A 20,240-nucleotide genomic window follows, 5' to 3' on the forward strand; every position below is an offset into this window, starting at 1 on the left:
TGTGTTCGTCCTCCAACTTGTCATCCCCTTGTAATGAAGGAGCCCAATTTTCTTAGATGTTTGCCCTTGGGCTGGCTCTCCTGCCCTCAGGCCAAAACTAAGACCCCGGAGGTGGGTGGAGGCTTAGCCTGGTCCTCTGCTCAGGCCCTCATACAGCTCCAATTAAGAAGTGTGCCTCATCTCAAGAATTAACTGGGAAAGTGACCTCCTTGTTAATTCTTGCAGGTTACTTGCAGAATTCGTTTCCCTGTGGTTATGGGACTGAGGCCGCGCTGTGGTCCTACAAGGCATACCGGTCCCTGTCTGTGAGCTTTCCCCAACCTGTCACTCACTTCAGCATGTTAGCAAGTCTGCTGGCAAGACAGCGGCTGTGCACGGCATGACGTCATCACAGGCGTGGTAGCCCATCAGCTTTGCAGTGCTCTGTGGGTTAGAAGGTGTGATCTGAAGACATGACCACCAGGACTGGACCATGGGAGGCCAAGTTAGCATCTGCTCACAGCTACAGTGGTGTTTATTTAAAATACAATTTTCAGTTCAAATAGAGAATTCCTATTTGCCTGACACTGTTTCATGTATCCGGTAAATTGTCAATAAAACCTTTCCTAAGTTAGAAATATTAGTCTACATTAATTCACGGGAGATGTGTACATGACCACACAAATGAATAGAGAGTAGCCCTTGAGAAGATCTCTGTCAGGCCTCTGTTGCGATCCAGGAGTTGCCTACTCTGGGGTGGCAAAGATTTGAAATCAGAAGAGGTGTTCCGCGCAGACACGGAGTGAGAAAGGGCACGGTGATCTTTCTGTTGAAGACTGGCTCAGGAATCGCCTTTTTCCGGTCTTGCTGTCTCTGGTTACGCTAATTCCATCAGGTACCTAGTCTGAGCTTCCACAGACAGGATTGCTAGCGCATTGTTTGTTTATTAGTCTGTGACGCTTGAGGAGGCTGAAATCACAGTGAGCAAAACGTAGGAAATCTGCCACCAACACTAGCCTCGGAAGTCCGAAACCCTCTATTCTGTAATCTAATCAAGGAACCTTCCCCCCAAACAAGGCAATCTAGGAGCCAACATATGTTTTAATCACAGGAGAATTCTATCTTTTATGCCATCCGTATTAATTCCCAAACCCCTCATCTCAATTTGAGTTCAGTCTGTCAGGAACCTATGTTGAGGGTTATTGTGTATGGATCCTGTATTGACCAGGCTGCATACGTCTATCGTCCATCCATCCATCCAGCCATCCATCCTTCCATCCATCCATCCGTTCCTCTTCCTTCCTTCCATCCATCCACCCATCCATTAGGGTCCTAAGGTATTCCAGGTACGTTACTAGTCTAGACATGGACATAGCATTGTGGTTCTTGCCTTTAAGGAAATTTCGGTTTTGTCTGACACACCAAGGAAATTACAGGTGTCATTTTCTCTTTTCAGGCAGTTTATGATGTTCCAGTGATAGATTGTCTTAAAATACTTCTGGGTAAATGTGTTCGTACAAGTATAGCTAGAAATACAGACATCATGTGCCGTTGAAGTGGGTAATTACGAGAAATGATTAGCTCGCTCCTTGGGCGTTTGGAATGCAGTTAATGAGGGCTGACTCTTTCCTAATCTCTGTTCCAGATTTCAGGGTGAAAATAGAGACTGCCCTAAGCATATGCCAGCATTGCCCCCGTTACGTTCTTGGTCCTGCCTCTGATTTGGACAGAGAAACGCTGTCAACAAGTCAGAATCTCAATAGGCCTGGCCTTTTGGGGGAGGGGGAGTTAAAAAGCCAGTAACAATGTCTACCCGCTCTGCCAGTCTTCACTAAGCTCCCCCAGCTTCCAGTGTATATGTTCCCTACGGGCGAACTGAGATCCTCTAGCTCCCCAAAATCCCCCTGACAGCCAGGCCTCGGGACAGGCTGGGGGTGGAAAGTCATCATCTGAACTCAAAATAAAAGGGACATTGCAAAGGTGCGAGGGTCCCGGCTTTGAAGTCGGGTCCCTACGCTCCACGCAGATGCCAGGGTGACTTCTGCGCGTGAAACAAGAAGGAAGCGCCCGCAAGATGGCAGCACCGTGGTTTCAAAGCGTACACGGAAACGCTGCCGTCTCTCCTTTCTTGAGGATGACTGCGGCGGTAACAAGGAGTCAATACGAGCGGGAAGGAGCAGGGATGCCCCTGCTGGTGCCCCAACATCGTCGGAACTGTAGGTCGTAGTCTGCCACAGAAGCGTCAGGCCGAGATGAAGGTGTCGTGTGAATGCAATCTTCTCAGTGCCCGTAATTGAGCAAGACGCCATGAGGTGGAGGCTGGCTAACCGTGTCCATATCCAGGGACAGTTCAGAACATCCCTGTCTCTCACAAACCCAGCCAGCTCTGTACCCCCAGAGGCCTTCTGCCGCCGTGCTCGTGGGGTGTGGGAACTCGGGTATGTTTCTGAAATGGAGGAATCTGAAAATGGTTAGCTCACAGTCCACGGCCACGCTGTAGAAGCCAGGGCTACCTTCAACACAGAAGTGTCTCCAGCCCAAACCTTAGCGTGAGGAAGCTCGACACCTCACCGCAGAAGTGGGCTGACGAGTTCTGGCCAATCCAAGAGAAGAAAACGCTCCTGAACCACAGGCTCCTCCCCATAGACTTCCACCAGGAGAGAACCTGATCTCCCTCAGGCCCACCAGAGGCTCAGAGGGGTGTCCGATCAAAACAGAAGACAGGGTCACGGCCTGATTGCTTCCTGTGAGAAGATCACATAGGGCCATTGGTGTGGTCTCGGTGCATATTTCACTCACCCACCACCCTCAAGTCCATGCCGACTCTTAGTGACCCCGTAGGATCGAGTAGAGCTGCCCCTGTGGGGGTTGAGGCTGGCTAGCTTTCCACCAAACTCACAGCTACTGAGTCTGTGCTGAACTCAGCGCCCCTGTGGGACAGGTAGAACTGCCCCTGTGAATTTCCAAGACTGTAACTCTTGACGGGAGTAGAAAGCCTTGTAGTTCTCCACAAGAGCAGCTGGTGGTTTTGAGCTTGTGGTAGTAGCCCAACGCATAACCATGACACCACCAGGGCTCCCAGTTTTTTTAAAAACTAAGGCAGAGTTCGTATGCGTTATTTATGTCCTGAAAGAATTCCTTTGGGCTAAACATTTAGTTAGTTACACATTGTTTCTTAGATTGGAATTAGGCCCCTAGGTGGCTCTGTTTGCTGTGGCTTTAAAGGAGGCCGCAAGCATCTCAAACCATCTCTAGGTAGAAAGCCCATCTCTGGCTCCCCATGCCCTCAGCCACCCCCAGAGCCTGCTCACCTCTGCCTCAGCAAGGGGGAGGCCCCGGGAGCTGTGTGTCACAGGGCTGTGGTCCTGCTGGGTGGTAGAGGAGCAGCTGGTACTGGTGGGATGGCGGTGTGGTTGCTGTAATAGAGATCCCAGTGACAACTGTGCCCACGTACCTGTCCAGTCCAGGTGCAGTGGCCTCGTGACCACCTCCTCCCACTGCCACCCGAGGGCGCACCATCAGAAACTGCCCATCACGGCTCATCTCCACCACTGCATCTACAAGCCAGTCAATCAGAAGGAAAGGAGATGGGGGTTACATTCTCTCCTTCAAGGACAAGATGCAGAAGTTGCCCACCGCCCTCTTCAGTTAGGAGAAAGGGGAGAGCGAATATTGAGCACCATCCTTAATCTCTGGCCTGATTTGCGTTCCTCCACACCTTACTTTATAGCAGCTCCTACCCCACCACTCCCACCAATCCTGTCCAGCCACACTCAGAGAGTAGCCAGGGCTGTCGACTTCTCCCGAGTCGTCGTGTGATGCATGTACGGCTTAGCGTTTGTTCTCAAATTGGTCATCCCCTGGTGATGAAGGCACACCTTTTCTTAGATGTTAGTTCCTTCATAGGTTTCAGTGGGATTAGTTTATCTAGTGTGTAGATTTGTAGTGAGGATTATACTTGATTTTCCAGGGAATTATGTTTAGTGTCAGCTCAAGAGTACACGAGAAGAAAACAGATCATTACTTGCCAGACTTGTTTATTTCAGAAGAGTAAGATCGTTTATGTTACACATAGGTCTTTTCAGGGTCATTTTGATAATCCCGTTTTGTGTTGTAGCAATGTTAACAATGAACTAAGCTTATGCTGTTGTATTTAGACAGCTCTCCTTTTGTTAACCAATCAAAGTAGATGTTTTCAACTTTGAAGTACAGAGAAAGAACTGCCTTTGTCGGGTAAGAAGTTTCCTGTGGAATAGCATTCTTACCTGGCACGCCCACATGGTCTTTCTTGTCATAACGATATCATCGTCCTCATGAAGGATGGACGTATAGTTGACCTTTGAATAACATAGGTTTGAACTGCGCGCGTCGACGCACCGAGACCAAAGGAACTAGATGGTGCCCAGCCGCCACTGCCACCTGCTCAGAAAATGATCACATTGGAAGGGCCTGGGGATAGAGGGGAGAACAAGGTGGACCAGAACTCAAGATCCCGAAAGAGACTGAGGTTAATGGTTAGATCGAGAGCAAGTAGGACTGCCCCCAAGACGATAGATGGCCCTAAGTCACCCCTGCAGACCTGGAACTGAACCCACCCCCAAGTTAGGCAAACCAACCCCTTAAGGTCAAAAGGCAGAACTCTCGACAAGGGCTGGGACCCAGTTCAGAGGACTAGGAAAGAAGGCATGGAAACAGGAAGGACAGGGAGGAGGGGGATACACAATGGTGCTCTGAGGGGATTACAGTAGACAAGTTCTATCCTATTTGGTGCCATTGAGTTGGTTCCGACCCATAGCAACCTTGGGCACAACAGAGCCCTGCCCGGTCCTGCGCCACCCTCACCATTGTTCCTCTGCCAGACTGAGCCCCTGGTTGCAGCCACGGCGCCAGTCCCTCTCATTGAAGGCCTTCCTCTCTCATTGCCCCTCGACCTTACTGCCCCTCTCCAGGGACTGGCCTCTCCCGACAACTTGTGGAAATCAGCTTGCGGTGGTTTGTTGTGTTCATAAGCAGCGTAGGACATGTAAACCATGTAATGAAGAAGGCTAACCACACTTGGGGGCGGAGTTGGGTTCAAAAAGTTGGTGGAAAGATGGAACTGAAACAGAATGGAATTTGTCTTTCACAGACATTTCAAAGGCCCCTCATATAGTTGGAGCCCAGCTTGGTGGGACAGAGTGAAGATGACTTTTGCATGACACAGAATGGCCTTAGCATGCAAGGCAGTAAACACGCCATGGTTCTTGGCATGTGAAGCAGTAAGCATGCCAGGCCCTCTGGGGCGAAGCCAGGATGCCCTGTATCCCCGGCCCCATGTTCCCCGACGTGCCTCACTTCCCGGGTCCTGTTTATGTTTCCACAGGCCTGGCAGCTGCGATTCAGCCATCTGGTGGGATATGGGGCCAAGTACTACTCATACCTCATGTCCAGGGCCGTGGCGTCCATGGTTTGGAAAGAATGCTTTCTACAAGATCCTTTTAACAGGTAAGGCGGCGGGGGTGGGCCTCCAACAACTATGGTGCCATCACCAGCACCTGCCCCACCCGCCGCTCCATCCAAGGGCAGACCTGTGAGCACGAGTCCCAGACGAGAGCGAACCCACAGCCTGGAGGCCGTGCCCACCCAAAACCAGGCCCTCAGCACCCCGCACCCCCCACAACCCCCGGGTGAGCTTCCCCCATGCTTCCCGTGATGCTAGGCTCCAGCACCCTCCCTGGGCCTGCCTGCTGCCTGTTCCCACTGTGAGCCTCAGAAGCTTGCTCCAACAGCCGGCTGTCCCGTCAGCCCTTGGCTCGGCCTCTCCTCGGTGCTGTGTGTGTGTTTGCCTCGCCTTTCCCACCATCAGTCTCTGATGGCAGTTTGCCCGCTTCCTGTTCTTATAAAGGATAAGTCACACCCTGCGGTCGATTCCAACTCTTAGCAACCGTGTAGGACAGAGTCAAACTGCTCCCTAGGGTTTCTGAGGCTGTACGTATTTCCCGGAGCAGACAGCTTTACTGTTCTCCCAAGAAGTGGCTTCGTGGGTTTGAACCTCCACCCTTGCAGTTAGCTATGCAATGCCTAACCCAGGACTCCCCCATAAAACCAAACCCACTGCTAACTGAGTGGATTCCGACTCAGAACTGGTCCCCATGGTTTCCGTCCAGACAACCCCATCTTTTTCTTGAGTGGGTGGTGGGTTTGAACCACCGGCCTTGCAGTTAGTGGCCCAACACTTAACCTACAGCACCACCAGGGCTCCGTCAGCTAGCAGTAGGCCCTCCAAAGGTGCTCCCTGACTTGCCTCCTGACTTAAGACCCACTCCCAATCGGTGAGCGCTCAAGCTGAGATGCGGATAAGTCACAATATCCGAGAGAGGTTTTCATGACGCAAACTCAGCCCAACCCACTGTCATTGCCTCAATTCCCACTCTCAGCCAGCAGGGCAGAGCACAGCTGCTCCCTGGGGCTTCTGAAGGGGCCAGTCTCTCCGGCACAGACAAGCCTCAACCTTCTCCCTCGAAGAAGCTGCGTTTGAGCTGCTAACCTTGAAGGTAGCATTCCCGACACACAACCCCGAGCCACCCGGCCCCTCAGTGTGGTGGTGAGGCCAGGTTACAGAAGGAAACAGGTGGATGCCAGGCCTCCCTGAGGGGCCAGTCGCAGTGCAGTGGCCTCCTCTGACCCTCCTCTCCAGCCTCCCTCCAAGAACAGGAGCCAGAGTGGGGGAAGTTCTGCTCTCGGGGCAGGAACTTTCTCTGAAAGTAAACCACTAATTAAGGCTTGGTCTGATGGTGGTTCAAAGTGCCTCCCTCTTCACCGCACAAACAAACAGGGCCCCCAGAGCCCTGGGCGTGGCCGACAGCACTCCCAGCAGCGGGGCCCAGCGGGCATCTGAGCCAGCATCTGAGAGTTGCGGAAGACCTTCTTCCCAGGAGCCAGCTGGACCGGGCAGACGCCCAGGGCTGCTAGTCCCCATGCGGTCACCCCCTTCCCACTCCCCTCCACCCCATCACCCCCTTGCTGCTTCTCCAACAGCCCGCAGAGGTTTGGAGCCTCTCCACTGTTAATAACCACATTCCGCGCCAGGATCTTTTGTAATGTCATCTTTGCACAATGTTCTGCGGTCTGGTACCCAAACGCTCTCTGGGCTCCTGCCCTTCTGCGGACTGGAGACACAGAGTCGGCTTCTCCAGTTGGATTGTTTGGAGAGAGTCGACGCCACACTGTGACGCACGTGAATCGATTCCAAGGATGACAACCCTGGACTGGAGATTTCTGTGAGGCAGGCAAAATATTCTCTGGAACATTCTCGGTGCTTTCCTAGAAGGCTGCACGCTGTCGCATAGGAGGGGCTTGGGGAAGTTGGTGGAAAAGTGGACCTGAAAGAGGGTGCAATCTCTCCACGGACTCTCCAAAGCCCCCTTGGATGTGTCTCCGTGGACATCTAGGCCTTCCTTGAGTGGGCACTCCTGCCGCACTTTCATACACTCATCGTTGCGGGAGCTCGTGCGAAACGCTCGCTGGACAGAAGGCACCCCCTCCCCTCTGTCACGAGAGCCTTGGATCAGTTTCTGGGAAAGGACCAGGCAGGAATCCCCCGCCACGGAGCTGGGGGTGTGGCCCAGAGGCAGGGCAAGAACGGGGGCCTAGAGAGCAGGTGTGTGATTGGGGGGAAGCAGATGTTGCAGGAGCTGGCAAGCAGGGACACCGAGCCTACCAGGCTGGGGGTCAGCCAGGGCCACTTCCTAACCCTGTGCCCGGAGAGGTGCAGCCACTGTCCTTGTCCCCTGGCTCCTTGGTGTTTCCTACAAGTATCCACAGCCAACCGGTCAGATTCTAGTCGGAAACTTCCAAACTCACTGCCTTTGAGTCTGTCCCGACCCATAGTAACTGTAAAGGACAGGCTGGAACTGCCCCGTGGACTTCTGAGACTGTAACTCTTAACAGGGGTAGAGAGCCTCGTCATCCTCCCTCAAAGCACCTTGTGGTTTCACACTAATGACCTTGTGGTTCTCAGCCCAGCCAGTGACCACTAGGTCTCTAATACCCCTTAATCAGGCTCCCCAACCAGGACGGTGGGACGCTCAAGAAACAGTGGAGTGAAAATAACAGCATTCACTTGGCTCTGGCTCCAGACTACGTTACAAGATGGGCTGCTAACATCAAGGTCGACAGTTCAAACCCACCAGCCAGCCCTCTGGAGAAAGCCGAGGGTGCCTGCTGCCTTAAAGCTGTACTGCTTCCGGAGATGGATAGAGCATCGCTATGCGTCAGAACCAAATGTGTGGCGTTGGGTTTGGGGTTCTGTTACCACACTGTGCAGCCCTTTGCATTGTAGGAACTGCCTTTCTATAAAATCTAAAATGGCTTGCTGGCAAGGACCAGGAATGTGGAGACTCTCTGCCCATAAAAATACTTTCCAACCTGCCCTCGGCTCTCACTTTGGGTCCAATGACCCCAGTGTGACTGGGTATCCAGTAGGTCAGGGGCCTGGGGAGTGGAAGCGAGGCGGGCCTTCTTGGCCATGACCACCAGGCCACTGAGCAGGCTCAGTCGCTCCCGCAGCCATCTCCTCCCGCGGTTTCGGTGTGGTGTGCTAACCCTTTGCTCCCGGCTTGTTTCCTCTCACCGTATTTTCCACTCGTCTTCCTCTCTGTGTTAGGTGCCATCTCATCTTGCGTTCTTTTCTGAAGCATGGAGCCTGGCATACATCACTTCAAACTCCACCTTCAGCAACCTCATGAAGTTAGAGGGACTAAAATGCACTCTTCAAATTATTCGACAATGTAAAACCAAATAACCCCCTCTTCAAAGAGGAACAGACACCCTGAAATAGTTATATTTTACAGTGCTAGCGTCACGATGCTAGCGCGGAGTTCAGTATGGGCTTGCTAACCCCAAGGTCGCGAGTTCCAGCCCACCAGCCGGCCTGCAGGAGAGAGACGAGGCTGTCTGCTCCCACACAGATTTAGAGACTGGGAAACCTTAGGGAGGGGTGCACCTCTCTCTGCAGCGTCACCCTGAGTGGAAACCCACTAGAGCAGCGGTTCTCAACCTGTGGGTCATCGCGACCCCTTTGGAGGCCGAACAACCCTTCCTCAGGGGTCGCCTGATTCATCACAGTAGCAAAATGACAGTGATGAAGTAGCAATGAACATAATGTGATGGTTGGGGGTCCCCACCACATGAGGAGAGGAACTGTATGAAAGGGTCGTGGCATGAGGAAGGTTGAGCACCCCTGCTCTAGATCGGGGTGGTTTGGTTTGGTTTCAACCACACCTGGTTTTCCTTATTTTGGGGGAATAATTTTAAAACTGGAATCAGATTTTCAGAAGACAGGAAATCATGCAGGGCAGAATGATCTCTATGAGAAACAGCTGGGGTGAAGGGCCGAGATTCGGGGCACTGACCCGTTCCTCTGTTCCCAGGGCCATGGGCGAGCGCTATCGCCGGGAGATGCTGGCACACGGAGGCGGCAAGGAGCCTGTGCTCATGGTTCAAGGTAAAGCTAAGCAGGGCGCGAGCCTCTCCCGTGCTCTCGTGTGTGTGTGTGTGTGTGTGTGTGTGTGTGTGTGCGTGTGCACGTGTGCGTGTGAGAGAGAACATGTTCTCACATTTAGGTGCCAGCACTTTGAGTCATGTCTTTGTACAGCTTGCAATGAACAGTAGCTCACATTTTCGTCATTTTTTTCTACAAAGAGCGATAGACTAGCAGTGTATCTTGTTCTGAACTTCCATCTCATTTCACCCCGAATCTTATTTAAAATATGGTTTCCTTTAAGTAAGATCTGTTTATTCTCATTGTGATTTAGTTAGTTGTCAGGATAGAATGCCAGGTTTCAGCTTTCAAAACCTTCCCAGTCCTCTAAGTAGAAATTGTTAAAATTGTGCAGATACCATAAATTCTCAGGAAGATTGCCTTCAGATTCTGTCCACTGCGGTGTCTGGTTTGAGCCTGACAAGCTCTTTTCTTTCCTTCCTCCTCCCGCTCAGCCCACTCTTCTCTTGAAAAGTTAGCTCAACACTTTGCTGGAAAATCCCAAAGTCTCTGGCTGGATTTCTAACCCGTTGGAAAGTCAAGACCTAATTAACTCCACTGAGGGGTCACTGTGCTTGCTTTTCTGTGTAATGCACGTGGAAGTGGCCAGTGTCACCCTTCCTAAAGTGTCCCCACACATACTTCACGGAACATGTGAGTCTTCTTCTCAATGCATCTTCCATCCGCCCGATGTACACACGGCCCTTTGGCTCCACCTGCATCTACAGAGCTCATCCCGGGATCAGGGAAGCTCTGTTTTCCTCATAGCAAGGGAGCAGCCGCTGGGACAACTCAGCTGATTCCAGTGTCCCCCTGACTGCCTGGACCAGGTGACCCAATGCCTGCCCAGGCCGTCACACACGTGGCAGGTATTTGCTGAGAGTGAGGGTGAGCCAGGTGGCCTCCCAGGTGTGCATGGGGGGGGGAGGGGGTGGTGGTAGGAAGAGACAGCAGGGCAAGCAGAAGGCTCGGTCTGTCCACAGCAAAAGCAGCCCGCCCGGGATCAGACAGCTTTCCATGACCCAGCCCGCTCTCTGCCGTCCATGGGCCCCACCCTCCCTCAGTGGACGAGTGGCCGGAGTTGTCCTCCGTGAAGGGGAGGATATACGTATGCACTGCTGCCCCCACCTCTGTCCCCTCTAGTGTCCCCCTGATGCCACCTGCTGGGTGTGTTCTCGCAAGTGGTTTTCGTGTCCCCATGAACTGCATCTTCTGAGTACTGCGGACAGGTTTTGGGGAGAGACCGGTCCCTAGAGAAGGACATCATACTTGGAAACGTAGAGGGCCAGAGAGAGAGGAAGACTGTTGAGATGGATTGACACGGTGGCTCAGACATGACACAATTGGGAGGACTGCGCAGGATGAGGCAGTGTTTCGTTCTGTTGTGTGCAGTGTCGCTATGGGTCGGGACCAAGTTTGTGCCCCACCCTAACAACAGGTACGGTTCTGAGTTGGGATCATCACCCTATCCTTGTAGCCGCTGGAACGGGATGGGCAAAGCGCCCAGGCCCCAGGGTCCCAGGTGGGAGAACCAGGCTTTGGACCTGACCAAGCTTCTCCGCAAGGTCTGTGATATTAATCGGCCCGCCAGAGTGAGCAACTGGTCCTTGAAGTCATGTGTCCCCGAGCTGGTCATTTGGTGGGTGTTGAGACCGCCGCAAGTGAGCTGAGACCCAAAGGGGAAGCTCCGGACTGCTTTGTTCTGCAGAAAATCTACCTGTGTGCTCCCGCTGGAGCCCCACTTGGCTTGCCCTTATTTCTTTAGAAAATAACTTCATCATGGTAAACTGTTTCCCTCCCTTCTCCCAGCCCACCTCCCCCAAACGCTGATCAGTTTAAATATAAACTTCAGTGGCATTCATTGTACTCCCCAAGTGGGGCTGCCATCGCACCGCTGTTTCCAAGCATGGATCATCACCCCAAACACGAACTCGGTACCCCTTAAGCAAATCATTCCCCCTTTCCCTTCCCCTCCACCCCCAGTACCACGTGCGTCTCTCTGCCAGGGCCCGTTGTAGGCATTTCCTATGAGTGGGCGGCCCAGCAAGGTTCGCCCCTTCGGGACTGACTGACTTCACTCAGCGTGTGTTGGAGGCCCATCCACGCGGCAGCCTGCACCAGAACCTCCCTTCTCTGAGGGCTGGGCAGCACCGATGTTCCGTTGCTATTGGACACCTGGATACGCCGGCCCTTTGCCTGCTGTAAATAATGCTGCCGTGATCAGTGGGGTACCTGGCGCTTCGAGCCCCTGTTTTTGAACTTTTGGGGCATATTCTCCTGTCTGTTGGCCAGAACTGTTTTCCATCTCTGCCAGCAGTGCGCAGGGCCCCCCGTTTCTCCACATCCTGATAATAGCCATCCTTGCCGCTGTGAAGTGTAGTCCACTGTGGCCTTGATTCGCTTCTCCCTGAAAGTGTTCATGGGCCGGGTGACCGCTGGTGTATCTTTGGAGAAATGTCGGAGTCATCGGCCCATTGGTCAAGTGGGCTCTTTTGTCTTTTGCTGTTGAGCTGTCGTAGTTAAATAAACTCTGGGTATCGGACACTGACTGGGTGCAGGCTCCCAAATGGCCTCTCCCTCCTGCTGGCGGTCTCTTCACATTCTTGCACAAAAGCTTTGTGCTTGACGCCCCTTTATCTGTTTTTTCCCCCTCTATCGTGGCTCATTGTGTCCAATCCATGAGTCTATTGTTAAAAACAAGGTTCCTTCGTTTGCCCGTTTCCTTCTACGATCTTATGCCTTTGGTTTTTGTATTTAGCCCCTTGGTACAGTTGAAGGGATTTTCATACACGGTGCCCAGCATGGGCCGGCTTTCTTCTTGTGCACGTGGAGACCCACCTGTCACAGCCCAGTCTGCTGGAAAGACTGTTCTTTTCCACCGAGTGGACTTACCCACCTGCGTGGAAATCACCTGACCATAGGTGGATGGGCTTATTTCTAGACTCTTAATTCTGTTCCAGTGGTCTATATATCTCTTGTTATTCCAGTGCCACACTGTTTCGTTATGATAGCTTTATAGTATGTTTTAAAATCAGGATGTGAGCCTTCCTTTTCAAAATTACTTCTCCTGTTCAGGGTTCCTTGCAATGCTATGTTGGGACAGAAAATTATCTTGCCATTTCTGATTTTTAAAAATATGCTATTGGAATTTTGATACTGGGATTGCATTAATGTATAGATTGCTTTGGGCAACTCTGACACCCTACCAACGTGAAGTCTTCTAATCCATTGTGATCCTGGTGAAGAATATTGAAAGTTCTGTGGACTTCTGAAAAAGACAAACAAATCTGTCTAGGAAGAAGTACGGCCAGACGCCCCTTAGAGGCAAGGATGGCTAGACTCCGGTGCATGGACTTTGGACACGCGGTCAGGAGAGACCAGTCCCTGGAAAGGGACATCATGCTTGGTAAAGTAGAGGGACAGTGAAGAAGAAGACGATGGATTGACCCGATGGCAGCAACAATGGACTCAACATAGGAACAATTGTAAGGACGGCGCGGGACCGGCCCGGTATTGTTCTGTTGTGCGTAGGGTCACTGTGGCACCTAACACCGCCACGGTCTGTGAGCATGAATGTCTTTGCATCTATTTAGGTCTTGTGTAATTTCTTTCAACAGTGTTTCTCAGTATCTTTTGTGTACCTCGGCTTTCGTGTCCCTGGTTAAACGTATTCATAGGTCTGTGTGCTCTTCCCTTCTTTTTTCCAGTAGTTCACGGCAGGTCTGTGTGTCTTGGCCTTGCACCTGGCTGACTCCACGAACTAACTCCGTGAGCTTCCTTGTGCATTCTCTGGGACCAGCCTACCCTTTGAGAGGCCAGGCTCCAAATCCTGCCTGCATATAAATATTAGCTTTCATACTGGTTTATCAGAAGAATGAGAAAAGTCTAAATCCTTTTCATTGTTTGTTTTGGACAGGTATATTTTTCGACTCTGCTTCCAAGAATATTACAACAACCTCTCTAAAAATCCCGCTCTTTTCTATATGAAACATTTTTTCCCTTCCTGCTAAGAAACCCAATATTTTCAGCATGAAAATTCACACACTCGTGAGAAGAATGCAAGTCCATGGTTCAAACCAGAGATGATGAGGCATTACGACCCCAGTTAACACCAACAATAGAGCGGTTCTTCTTTTAAACCTTAATATTTTCCCTTTACGTTCTCCTGTCAGGTCGCGTTAATTCACATGATTGGTTACATGTCAAGGAAGAATGGGGGACGTGCAAAGAGGGTGGCATGTCTGTTGTCACTTCATGGGGTTGGATTTGTAAGACAAGACCAGAGGTGGCTTCTCATTTTCTGGTATGCAGCCAACCTGCACCCCCAAACAGGACTGTCTTACAGGATGCACACAGCCTTCACATCAGGGGGCCTGGGCATCCCTGGACAGCCACCAGGGCGCTCTGTAGGAAAACTGTCGCCTAGTAGAGTCCCACTCAGTGACCTGACAGGACAGAGAAGCACCTCTCCGCCCGGGGCACAGCGTGTCGGGAGCAGACAGCCTCCGCTCTCCTGCAGAGCAGCTGGTGGTTTCAAACGGCAGCCTTGTGGCTAGCAGCCTAACCTATGACCCACTAGGCCACCCAGGCTCCCGGTTGTTCCCTAGACAACTCAAAAACATTGCCATCCAGCGGTGCCAACTCATAGCGACCCCACCGGACAGGTTGGAACTGCCCCAGGAGTTTCCAAGACTCGCTGTTGATGGGAGTCAAGAGCTGGCGACTGCAACCTGCTGACCCCTGGGGTCGCAGCCCAGTGGGTAACCACTGCGCCACCAGCGCTCCCCTTGAGGGAGATTGTGATCTGACTTGAACACACTTCTCTCGGGCTTCTCCCTAGCTCCTTTCCCCAGTTCTTCTCGTGTGTGATGACACAATAGACAAGAGATGTGAGACAAAGTCAGAAAGTCAGGCATTGAAAATATGGCCTTATCTATTTCTGAATACATTCGAGGATAAAAACACACAGAGATAGGAGTAACATGCTATTCAGTTACGTAGCCCAGCACTGGCCACAATCAGGTGGTACCGGATGAACCCAGCCTTAACTGCCGAGGGCCCTGGAGCAAAGGATTGAACTCTCTTTGGGTTCATTCTGTGCTGCTTTTGTTTGTGTTTTTCTTCAAATGGTCAGTGTTCTCTGTCACACACAGCTTTCTCTGCTGTTCAGCCTGGTTCATTTATTCATCCGCAGTTCATTCATCCACCCAGACCTCACAGACAAAGTTCAGGTCTAAAGGGTTCATGAAGGAAGGTAGCAGGTTACCATGCAGGTGAGAAAAGCTCAAGAAGTAGTTGTTCTGTCGGGAACAAGGTCCTTTTAGGATTTCTGATAAAGCCCAAAGGGCTTGCCACTCAGCTGTGAGCTTCAGCCAGAAGGCAGCCAGCAAGCCCAGATCCCCTCCAAAGAAGTCAAACCAGCCCCCACAGGCAGTTTAACTTGCTCTGCTGGCTGAGCCGTCCACCACTCTCTGTCTCATGCCCAGGTCCTGGTTCTTCGGCCACTCCCCTGCCACTCTGATGTCACAGCTCTCCCGAGTCCACGAGGTTCACTGTGCTGGCATCTCAGGGTCCACAGGACGTGCTCCACTCCTGGCTCTGACTGGTAGTGAGATCCCCCTCCTGCTTTTCAGTTGGCTCATGGTATGCCCAGCCAGATGGTATTCTAATGAATCCTTTTAGAAGCTTCATGCCCCCCACCGCACTTGTTGCCCAGAACCAGGCAGGAAAGGTCATTACGTGGGAGTTCAGAGACTTTGGCCAGAAGAGCCACGTTGAATAGTTCATTGCCCCCACACAGCACTAACCACACTGCTGTTGATTCACCCAGCCAGTATTGACTGCTGGTCTAAGCAGCTCTCCCATTGGCGAGCCTTTGAACATAAGCCAGGAGGATGTGGCATTTCCATTCATTCTACTATTGTCCAAAATCGGCAGGAGGGGGCTTCAAAAAGGCCATGGAAAAATTCCATTCTCTTCTATCTTCCCACAAACTTTTGGAAACCCCCTCCTCTATACCAGAATTTTTTTTTTTTGAAGTGCTCTTTGGTGAACAAGCGCCGACGTTCCATCTCTGTTCCATGGGTTCGTAAGATGTGTGATCTTTCTAGAAAGATGACTACATAGTGAGGTCTGTGAACAGCACGGGTCCCACTCTGCAGCAGGCTTGTGTCTTCCTTACAGAAACACAGAACAAGGAGGCACCGGGGCCGAACTGACATTCTCTCTGCCGCTTGTGAGCGGCCGATCAATGGCTCATGCAAGTGCATCGCACTTTGCTGTGCTTTATGTTAACCCCAGGTTCTCGCCCGATTGCCTAAGCTTAGGGCTTACTTGCCTTTTAAACGCAAGGACTGACCCAGAGGGCATCAGTGCACCCGCCCGTGCTCCCCAATGTCTTGTGACTCCGAGCCCATCTGAGCTCACTTCCTTCAGGGCGCTAGCAGGCACTGTGAGCTGAACTGGTTCCCCCATATGTCTTTACTAAGCAACACTGTTGCCTGTGGGCCAGCGTAGAATGGACTGTGGACCAATCCAACCGGGGCAGTGTTAGCGAATTCTCATCTTGGAGTCAGCCAAAGACCATGTGGGAGTGAACTGAGCCAAGCCTTTGAGGGTCCCAGCCCAATTCAATGGGTAGGAAAGATTAAGAGCATCAACTATAGCTTATCTTCAGAACGCGGTATTCCGTTTAGACTCCTACATCTCCCTGTGGGGTCTGGTTTGAAAGAGGTCAGCCTTTTAGAATGTGAGCGTTCTGTAAGGGGCAGGAGAGGCGAGATCATATGGGAGCTTTAATTGACATCCTCCCTGTCTCGTACTTTCTGTATCTTACTCAAACTGATCATTGGAGAGGTCTGCCTGGCCCCAGATGAAGCCGCCTGCCATCAAGTCTCCGCCATTCACAGCTGCGCTGTAGGACAGAGTAAAACTACCCCGTTGCGATGCTAAGTTGTAAATGCTTACAAAAGCAGACCACCTCCTCGCTCACCTAATGGTTCAGGATTTAGAATGGTCAACCTTTGGTTAAGCAGCCTACCACCTGCACCAACAATACAAAGCTCCCTTGACTTGGTTTTCCCGGGGACTTTGGAGGCAGCGGTCTCAGCCTTTGAGCGTCTTTAGCCTCAGCAGTTCCGGTGACACGAGTCCGGCACAGCTGGCTCGGCTGCACGGTGCTCATCAACTCCCCGGCGTTGGGTTACAGCCTCTGGTCACCGTGTGCTTTTTACTCTCACTCTTCAACCTTGGCACTGAGAACCGTTGAGGTGGGGGGGATGACACCAAAAGTCTAAAACAGGTGGTTCGCATTCCAAATGGTTATTTGCAAACATCAAACTGTCCCATTCCAAGATAGAAAAATCTGAGCTAGGTGTACCTATCTCCTTGTCCAAAAGCAGTATGCAGGTAGAGGTATAAAGTAGTCACCTGTCAGGGAGACGTGCTTAGGAGGAGGGATTCCAAAGCCTTGTGGAGAAACGCCCCCTGATCTGTTCATCGTGGTCTCCCATAAGCATTTTGAACCTCTTTGGATACAGGATGGCTCACAATGTTGAGGCCCCTTCAGAAGTTTGATGTCAGGTTGACAGGTAACAAGGCTGGTGTCTGGTTGGTTTAGGAAGAACCTGGTCACTGACCTGAGAAACTAAACAGGACAAGGGTGAAGTAGCACCCAATCACCATCTGCCCCCCAAAGTGCAGCAGACATTTCAGGGAATAGAACTAAATATCCCCCAAAAGCTCAAGAGTTGATTCCGATTCACAGGGACCGTAATAGGGCTTCTTGAGACTGTAAAGCTTTACTGGGACAGGCAGCCTCATTGTTCTCCCAAGAAGGGGCTGGGTGGGCTTGACCCACACACCTTGCAATTATGTTCTCAGGATGCTTCATTTTGACACATTTCGATTTCCTCAACAAAAATTACAGAAACTGTTTACCTACACCTCCTACAATTGATGCTGATTCCATTTAACAAGGCAAATACATATATCCAAATTCATTTTATTTCAAGCCTGTCATCTCAAAATTCTCTGGGGTATGCCTGTCTCTACGGAGATGCATCAGTTTGATGCAGACAGAAATTGGGGCGCTCTCCCAACTGGTTCCAGCTCGTATCCACCCTGTAGGACAGGCTAGACCTGACCCTGTGAGTGCCTGAGACCATAACTCTTTCTCCCAGGAGTGGCTAGTGCTCTTGAGCTGCTGACCTTGGGGTAGCAGCCCCAATGCCTTCCTACTACTCCACCAGGGCTTCTCTCTAAGTCAATAACAGGGCCATGTAATGTTCTACTTGTTCTGTGAACTTAATGTAGCCTGCTTTCATTTGTGTCACTACATAAGATCTTGTCTGTGGAGTTTGACTTCCTTTGAGGTCTGAGGGCTCTGTGCCCCAAGCAGGTCTCTTGTTGTGGGCTGACCCCAAAAGCATGCCAATGATTCCAGTTTCAGGCTCCAGGCCACTGATAGGATCTCTCTAGGCGTCTTTGGATTGATGAATGGGCCATCCGTGGAGGCGGCTCCTGGCAGATGGTATTCCTGCGTGTGCTTGCAGATGCAGGCGTGGGCTCCACCGTGCCACCCAGCCGCCAGGCTTTCCTGCGGCCCTGGGCGCAGCACTTGATGGGCTGAGGAGCACGGGGGTGGGGGGGCTGCTGTTGGGGTACACTGGCAGGTGACAGTGAGCAGGCACTCCAGTGGCTGGGAAGTACCAATAAGTAGAGCAGAGCATTTTGCAGACTCAGGCTGAAGCACTGAGATTGGGCCCTCTTTGGTACGGTGCCATGGCACGGAGAGGCAGGAATTTTCCTGGGTTGAACTGATACATTTCCTGGAAGATTGTTCACAAGATACCTCCTGGAGTGTGCCCGCATCTCTCCAGCAATCTCCAGAAGAACCGCTGATGGGCTGTTTGGAATGACGAAACCAGATCTGGGAATGATCAGACCTAAGCTTGATTTTCCTTTCTGCTCTAAATAGTCGATGTTTACATGAAAGGTTTTATGTTTGCCAGTTTGTTTTGCTCTTTTTTTAAAATAGAATCATTCCCTCTTTAACCTTAGAGTTTATGCATCATCTCGAAATATTGGTTCACACAACCAGCTTCCTCTTCCTGATAAGTGAGAGTAATGCGAGTATGATTTTTTTAATCTCTTAAAGGACTCTGTATATTGAGTTCGACTAAGCTGAGTCCTGATGGGAGTAGTGGGATACACATTGGGCTGCTAACCTCAAGGTCAGCAGTTCAAAACCACTGGCCATTCTGCAGTAGCAAGATGAGGTTTTCAACTCCTGTGAAGAGATACTGTCACAGGAAACCCACAGGGGCAGGTCTCCCTGTGTTATAGGGTCGCTGTGAGTCAGAACTACCCATTGGTGGTGAATTTGAAGCCGTAAGGCCAGTTGTCAGCCTATACCCCACGCCTTGAAGGTACACCTGGACATTCTTCTCAGACTCTGAAAGCACATGCTCAGAATCATTGGACGTCCAGTCTCCCTGCATTTTCTCTCTTCCTTTCCACGCCCAGGCATTTCCCTTTGGAACAGGGCAGGGCATGGGTTCCAGTCCTGCCCGCGAGTGCATTCCAGCCACAGGGACCCAGTGCATAAAGGCAGTTGGGAAGAAGGCTGGCTTCTCCTGCCTTTTCATCCCCGCTCTAGTTGACTAACCTTCTGTTGCCATCGGGCCTATTCTGACTCATAGCCGCCCTACAGGACAGGGTAGACCCGAGTCAGGACGTCTTTACAGGAGCAGACAGCCTCATCTTTCTCCTGTGGAACAGCCGGTGGGTTCAAGCTGCTGACCTTGCGGTTAGCTGCTCAATGCGTAACCCGCTATTGCCTGCACCACGAGGCCTTCTTTGTCGAATCACAGTAATAATAATAAACGATGATGAGAACCATGACAGTCCCCTCACTGCCATCAGGACAGTGTAGAACTGCCCCCATGGGCTCCTGAACCTCATCTTCCTCCCAGGGAGCAGCTGGTGGTCTTAAACCGCTAACCTTGGAATTAGCAGCCCAATGTCTCAACCACCACAGTAGCTACTGCAGAAAACCACAACATGCCATGAGTCGGTGTTTTTGATGCGCCACGTGCTGTACGAAGCACTTGGTACTCTCACCCACTTCTCTAAGCAGCCCCCGAGCAGCTGAGTCACTGGCTTGCGCAGGAGCACACAGTAGCAAGCGGTGGGGCTTGGATTCAAAGTCAGGCGCTGACTCATCTTGGGCAGACTGGTAAGTCCCTAAACCCCCTTTTCAGGTTCGACAAGGCAGCTTTTGCTTTGGAAACAGTTGCGCATGTATTCCCGTTTTTCCCCTGGCTGTAGGACACCTCTTGGCAACGGAGTTGCCTCCTCATGAACACTGACCAGCTCAAAAGAAGATGGTGTAGTGTTGTGAGAGTCAGACACCACGGGAGCCAGGCTGATAGGTGGTGGCGGAGTAAAATGGCTTTATGGGGGGAAAAGGCTTGTTGTCCCAGGCCAGAAAGGCCCCCTCTGTCCCACAGCAAGATGGGAATCCATGGGGACAGGCTGCCTTGAAGTTCGTGTCAGAAAGCAATGGCTGAAGGGTTACAGCCTCAATCCCCTTACAGACTGACAGCCAGGTCACTGGGCCCTATAGCTGTGGCTTGTTTAGCTGGAGCGCCGAGCAACACCGAGCAGCAGAGCGTGGCTGCAACCTCAGGGCGCCGGGCACCGGGCTGTGAGCGCCCTGACTTCTCAACAGGGTGTGTTG

The 20,240-nt window shown here is 51.6% G+C and overlaps 1 protein-coding gene across 1 annotated transcript in view; it reads left to right on the top strand.

Annotated features, from left to right (window-relative positions):
* MIPEP (mitochondrial intermediate peptidase) overlaps window positions 1-20,240 on the top strand; it is a 127,349-nt gene that overhangs the window by 96,851 nt on the left and 10,258 nt on the right. The window contains exons 17-18 of the mRNA XM_075562822.1: window positions 5,342-5,463; window positions 9,390-9,463. Of these exons, the coding sequence (XP_075418937.1) occupies window positions 5,342-5,463; window positions 9,390-9,463 (196 nt within the window). The remainder of the gene's footprint in view (window positions 1-5,341; window positions 5,464-9,389; window positions 9,464-20,240) is intronic.

The sequence above is a fragment of the Tenrec ecaudatus genome, chromosome 11 (assembly GCF_050624435.1).
Source record: "Tenrec ecaudatus isolate mTenEca1 chromosome 11, mTenEca1.hap1, whole genome shotgun sequence".
NCBI classification, from domain to species: Eukaryota; Metazoa; Chordata; class Mammalia; order Afrosoricida; family Tenrecidae; genus Tenrec; species Tenrec ecaudatus.